Source organism: Parasteatoda tepidariorum, chromosome 4 (genome assembly GCF_982258835.1).
Source record: "Parasteatoda tepidariorum strain Cologne lab strain chromosome 4, Ptep-v5.0, whole genome shotgun sequence".
Classification (NCBI taxonomy): domain Eukaryota; kingdom Metazoa; phylum Arthropoda; class Arachnida; order Araneae; family Theridiidae; genus Parasteatoda; species Parasteatoda tepidariorum.
Window position 1 is genome coordinate 57689426 of NC_141758.1, and position 7167 is coordinate 57696592.

General features: G+C 31.8%; 1 protein-coding gene across 1 annotated transcript; it reads right to left on the bottom strand.

Annotated features, from left to right (window-relative positions):
- Positions 1–651: 651 nt before the first annotated feature.
- LOC147810980 (uncharacterized) lies at positions 652–2013 on the bottom strand. The gene has a single exon (XM_087162177.1). It carries the CDS (start codon positions 2011–2013, stop codon positions 652–654), a length of 1362 nt encoding a protein of 453 aa, XP_087018303.1.
- Between the last annotated feature and the right edge of the window lie 5154 nt (positions 2014–7167).

A 7167-nucleotide genomic window follows, 5' to 3' on the forward strand; every position in this document is an offset into this window, starting at 1 on the left:
TATATATATATATATATATATATATATCGACGGAAAATTTTATATTATATTATATATATATATATATATATATATATATATATATATATATATATGAAAATATTTACCCCGACCTGCCCCAATTGAGGGCATACGGGTAAATGTTTATTAAAAACCAAGTAAAAAAAACATTAAAGAACATAAAATACAAAAAATGCATAAAATACATAAGATACAAAAGTCAAATGGCAACAGCCTGTAAACTTTGCGGGCGAACAATACCCCTGAACAAAATTAGTTATCTCAATTAGTCAGAATATTAAAGGCACAAAATTTAAAAACTAATCATAGGGCAAATTGCCTATTAAGGAAACAATCGAGTTACAAATAGTAAAATCATCAGATTAGTGTTTAAATAGTAAAAGTGGATTAAAATGGTGTGAATGACGAGGACAGTTCAAATCCTACCTAAGAACACCATGAGATTTAAAATTTTTTTTTTTTAAAGTCACTAAAAGTCCAGTTTTAAGGATAGTCATCCCGGCTAAAATCAAAATCGCCGAACCAGAGTCTCCAATGATGAGGTAATTAAAGCGAGAGAATTGGAGTTGACTCAGGGGATATGGAAACGCTGATCCATACGGTAGTTGGACGGCCAGAGTTAGTAAAAATTTACAGTGGGTTTAATGTATCTTCCAAAGTTGTTTTGATAATGTCTTTGATGATTGATCTGCAGGTCAGGTTAGAGTAAATCTGGTGTTCTGTTTTGTTGTGAAAATTGTTGCCTCGTCGTGTTTGAAATTTTGGACATTGAAAAATTAGGTGATGGATGTCTTGTTGTGAGTTGCAATAAGTACATGTTGAAGATTTCCCGAAAAATCTTGCTTGGTGTGTGCCAAACACGCCGTGGCCGGTTAAGAACTGATTAATATAAAAGTTTGCCTTTATTCTTGTAGTTTTTGGATCCTTAAAAAATTTGTAAGTCTGCCGTCCTTTTGTACTGTTGGTCCAGTCCAATTTCCACTGAGCCATAATATGGTTATTGATTATAGATTTGATCTGAATGGGGGTCAGCCAGGTAGTATTTTCTATGGTGTCAAGTCTGATGGCTTCTTTGGCTAGTTGGTCCGCCTCCTCATTGCCGGCATGCCCCGCGTGTGCTTTAATCCAATTTAGTGAGATACTCTGTCTCCAAGCATGTTTTATGTCATGAACAATCGTATTTTTATGTGTGGGGTCAGCCAGTGCGTGCAATGAATCTGTATAAATTGTAGTTTGTTCTTCCTGTTTTGCTGCATAATTTATTGCTTGTCTGATCGCCATCAGCTCGGCCTCAAAAACTGAGCAATAATCGGATGCTCTGGAGGAGGTCTTGGCAATAGTGATGCCATTACGCTTTATGATGACTCCGAAACCTGTCCTGAAGTGTTGAGGTTTGACCTCCATCCTGGAGCCATCCGTATATATTTCCAAACCATTATTATCTGGAGAGTTATATCCCCAAGGCACAGCGAGTTGAGTGGCAGGGTGAACTGGGGCTTTTGTAGTAAGGTTCGTTTTTTCCAAGATGGAATCAATAACTGTCCTTTGAATGACGGGAAGAATGTCATCTATTTTCCAGCCCCATTTAATGCGTTTGTTGAAGATTGTCTCAATAACCTTCAAATGAATAGGTTTAATGTCCGCCAGTATCTGGATAGATTCAGTGCTTGCTGTGGAATAGCACTTTGTGATTGTGAGAAGCGGTATTCTTTGTATGGATGCAAGTTTCTGATTCATTTTATTAGTATTTCTATACCAGACACTGGCGGCGTAGAGTACTATCTTCTCGCTGGCCTGGAGATATATCTTTTTGAGAATATATGGGCTTAACCCCCAGGTGGCTCTAGCGACCCTTTTTGACATTTGATTGAAGTTCGTGATTTTATCTTTAACCTCGTTGAGATGAGGAATCCATGTCAGCCCTGGGTCCAGTAACACACCAAGATATTTCAAACTGTTGACAATCTTCAGGTTTGTGGAGCTCTGATCCATTTTGATGCGCGGAGTTCGGGAAGTTTTCTTATTGTTTTTATTAAAGACAATAATTTTTGTTTTGTCCTGGCTAAATGTTAACTTGTGTGCTCTGGCCCAGGCTGACATTGCTGTGAGAACGTGGGTCGCTAGTTGATCAAATCTATATAATATGTTGTGTCTTAGAAGAATGAAGACGTCATCGGCAAAAACAATGATATTAAAATCTTGATAGTTAAAATCGGGGAAAGGACTAAAATCGATGAGAGAAGCGTGTTTAAAAATGGTGTTCGCGTAAATTAGCCAAAGTATGGGTCCTAAAGATATATAAATATATATATATATATATATATATATATATATATATATATATATATATATATATATATATATATATATATATATATATATATATATATATATATATATAATATAAAATTTTCCGTCGATTCGGTGTTAAAAACGTAAAATCAGGGTAAAATTTGTTTTTCTTCGTTTACATTTGCAAGTAAATTTTATTTCAGACTTTTTATGCTTTGAAACTCATGAGAAGTTATTAGCATATCCTCCGATAATTTTTGCTCGTTTTCATCATTATCCTCTGGATCAGGCATTAAATCAGATATTGATGGAAATGAAAAGTAATGGGGATGTGTGTTGCAGTCGATAGACGCGTCATCAACTTCGGAAGATCTTCTGCCATGCCATTTTATTTTGAGGAACCAAAGTTCCCGTTGGATACCGATAATACTGCTTTATTAAACCCATTTGAAATGTATTTTAGTCGATATCGTCTAACGCTGCAAAAATCAAATTCAGAGCTTTCAGAACATTTATTTTTGCTTTAGAAGCATCTTGCAAGTAACCAGAATCTAGAAAGAGGAAAAGATTCCCAAAAAATTACTTAGTGTAACGTTTTTCAAATGATTGAAATATTCAAAGATTGAAGTTAGCTGAAAAACATCCTCCTCGCAAATTTTACAATTTATTCTCCCTAACTTAATTTAACCACCCTTCCTGTGCGAAATTTTGAATAAGTATAATTTCAAGTACATTCAAAAATCAATATATAAGTATAATATACGACAATATATAAGTGTCAGTGGTTTCCACTTTTATTTATTTTAATACTTTTATTTTAAATTCAATAATGATATTTATGTTGAAAAGATAATAATATAAGATTTCAAAATTAAAAATTTGTTGTTTAAAACTAATGTTGAAAATTATTATTAATATTTGTCAAAAAAGGGTAGATATTAGAATGAAATAAATTTAAGCTTCTTTAAATTCAGATGCCATTCAGACGAATGAGTATAAGCTTTTTTATATTTAAAAATACATATGATGGTTACATACAGTATTTCTGTAATGTTTGATGACTTGAGTTATCCTGCTTATTTGCCTCCAGGCTTGCTGTCTTCAATTGAGTATTTAAGCTATAGGCTTAGTGAACTATAAGTGGGCATTTCATTTTATCAAGAGATTTAGTTTTATATTTTTTACCACGTTTATATCAACTTGCCATCGTGCATGTCTGTCCGGGTGGACTTTTGTAATCGATTTTAAATTAACTTCCCGACTAGCTACAGACAATTTGGCACATAGTTCAGAATTGGATGACAATGCATGGAAATGAAGAGAAAAAAGACATACAAAGTAAAATAAAAATTAAAGAAAAATTAATATTTTCGCGACTGTTTTTTGTTGTCGATTCTATTATTTCAAATTAGTGTCACGTGTCAGATGAAAATTTTTGTGTACAGTGATAAAAAAAATTAAGATTTTAGAAGTGAGTACAAAAAAAAAATAAAAATAAAAATAATATTTTTAAAAACCACGTTTTGTGGTGGAGAAAATTAATTAAAAAACAGAAATTTGAAAAACGAAAAACGTGGTGAGCATGAAATACATAAAAGTACATATACACATTTTCTTAGTAATACGCATGCACAACCACATACGCATATATATCCACATGCACATGCACAACCACATACACATATATATCCACATACACAAGCATGTACACAAACATATTCCACATACACATCCACATTCAGATACAATTACAGATATACATACACATATTCTCAAGAGCACACATACTGTTACTGTTATGTATTTAATGCGCCCCACTTTTTTCGTTTTTCAAATTTTAGTTTTTTAATTAATTTTCTCCACCACAAAAACGTGGTTTTTAAAAATATTATTTTTATTTTTATTTTTTTTATATTTCGCAACGATGATGTTTTTAGGACAGTGACACGTTAAAATTAGTGAAAAAGACTCAATTACATGCTGGATTACACGCTGGATTACATGCAAGATTACATGCTGGATTACATAAGACATTAAGGGATGGATAATATCGCAAAATGATTATTAACTATTTGTGACAAAAGATGCCATGCCAAAAGGTGAAGCAATTCAAAAGATGTTGTCGAAGGTTTAATCTATAATAATGGGTTACAACAATAAAAATTCGCATATTTGATATCGCTCCCGAACTACATGATATCCAAGAGTGGTAATTGTGTAAATAAAGTGTAAAACCAGCCATAAAAAGTCGTAAACTATAGAAAAAAAACATTATCCAAATTGGTGCTCTCGCTCTTGAGGTATCAGCAAACATACATACTGATCGATTTTTTGCTTTTATAAGTAGGGAGACTGCTCAGTGCTTACAATCTACCCTGCGTAGCCATTACGACTAATAAATTGTGAAAACGTATTTAAAAAAATATTATATTTCAAAATTAAAAAAACTACTCCCACCCGGAAAATAATGCATCAATTTATGGGGTATTCTGACAAAGTAATCTCGATTTGCGATACTGCTGTAGAAAATGTCTTCATATTTAACTTTCTTCAAAGAAGAAAATAATCAACATCTTCACATTTCCCAGAATGCAAAATCACCGAAAAGAAAATTGGAGTAGAAGATTTATTTACTGCAACATAACAGCTTCATTCCGGTTCCAAAGCTCAAAGTAATATGTTGATGGAGAAAAACATAAATAAATTACGAATTGGAAACCGTCACACTCTTATTTTTTATTCCAAAATAAATATTTATGGTGGATTATATATGTTTTTCTTTCTAACGTTTCCTTTACTTTGTTGCATGCTTTAGCTGCAGAAATTAACATATTTTTACTTGAAATGTCTTATGTTTTACTTTTTTTACCCTGTAATCTTCTGCAATCAAATGGAAAAAAAGAACTTTCTTTTAGATTTTAAGTTTATTTATGAAGATTTTTAAAAAAAAAAAATGTGTTTTCATCTTACGCACATTTTTATAGATTATTATACAATTCTATTCTGAATGTTTTTATTTACAAGAACCTAATGACTTACAAGCATGAAAGGTTGTTACTTTTTTTAAAATATCTAAGCATTTTCGGTACACTTGGAGTTTAAAAAATTGACACGCGCTATATATTTTGAAATGTCTTTTTAAAATGTAAAACTTTCTCTAGCTAATAGCGTGTTCGTTAATTAAAACTAATTCATTGTTCAGTTGTTTCCTATTAGCAGAATATATTTTTTCAGCATTTCTTATTTAGTATTTTTTTTGTTGTTTTTTACAGACTTGAAACATTTTTGAAACATGCAGCGCGTTCCGAAATCTCTAAGAATTTTTCTATATGTATTCAAGCAAATATATGAGCATGAAGGGTATAAATTTAATTCAATTTTATCACACTCTGTCAGAAAAAATTTACCTAAATGCGTTGAATGCCATGGGGGTCGCAAGTGACCGGCACTGAGTTTGTGACCGGCGCTACGAGTGCCGGCACTGACCGGCACTCGTAGCGCCACGGAGATCACCGGTGACCAGCGAAGCCAAGATTATTAGAAACACGTAATTCGAGTGAAATTTTAATTTTTTTTTAATATTGTTATCGTTACTGAAATGGTTTGAAGAAATTAATTCAATATAGAACACACACAAATAGTTTTATTTATATACACAGAGATGCCAACTTGCTCCGGACAGCGAATAAATATTTTCAAGTGGTAGTTTATTAATTGTGATTCTTGGTTTAATAAATTCAATTTAGTAGATTTTTATTCGCCACTATTTCTAAACAATTCGCTGGCTTATATAATTCACCTTTGTTTTCTTCAGATAAGTCATGCGACCCCAATGTTGCTAAATTCAAAATGTTTTACCTCAATGTATATAATTTCATGATGTATGGGTAATTGCTTGGTTTTTTCCTGAAATTCGTAGTGAGTGTCGAAATTCAATAAGTGATTATGTAATATATGGCTTCTTTGCTTTAACATAGAAATGGGACAGAATCTAGAAAAATCATCAAACTATATTCTCCAAACACGAATGTTGAGGCAAACTTGGATAATTAAATAGCAACTAAAAGTATTTCATACACGGAATATTAACACAGAGCGACACAGAAGTTACATTTTTCCCTTACAAATCGAATTACGAAACTTCTTAATGTAGCTTAGAATACCATTAGATTATTGACAGATTTTGAAGAAGTCAAAAAGATGGTTATTAAATTTGACATTTTATTCTAGAAGACTTTGACATACAGAACGAAAGGAGATATTTACTAGATATTTTAGAAGTAACTATTCACTTTTATGTACTTCGGAGTTGCCTCAAGCTTACAACTTGGTAATACGCCAAAATATCGAATTTAACATATTGTTGGAAAATTGATCCCTAAGAGTCTCATTGAATATTCGGTACTAGACACTTATCTAAATTCGACAACAAATATTTCTCAGAAGTAATTTACTCTTAATGCATCAGAAATCGAACTTATTAAATTGGATTTCTCTCCTTTCTTCAGTATTTTTTATTCCGGAAAATTCGTAGTCTAAAAATAAATATCATTGCTTGAAAGCATATCATGAAAATAAACATTTAATAGAATATTTTTATTCCGCACAATTTCAGAGATATTGTGTTTAATGAACCACAATATCGGTACCTTGAACCATAATATGGTGGTTTCAAACCTATTAAAGTGATAAATTGAACTATATTTTAGTTCATGTTTGAAAAATAGTATCACGTAATACAATTTTAAACGTAGAATAGTTAAGTTTAATTTAACACCGTATTAAGGTGCAACGAATTTTACTAATGTCCTGGTTCAACGTGTTTATTTTTTTTAGAATTGTTATCAGTGCTTA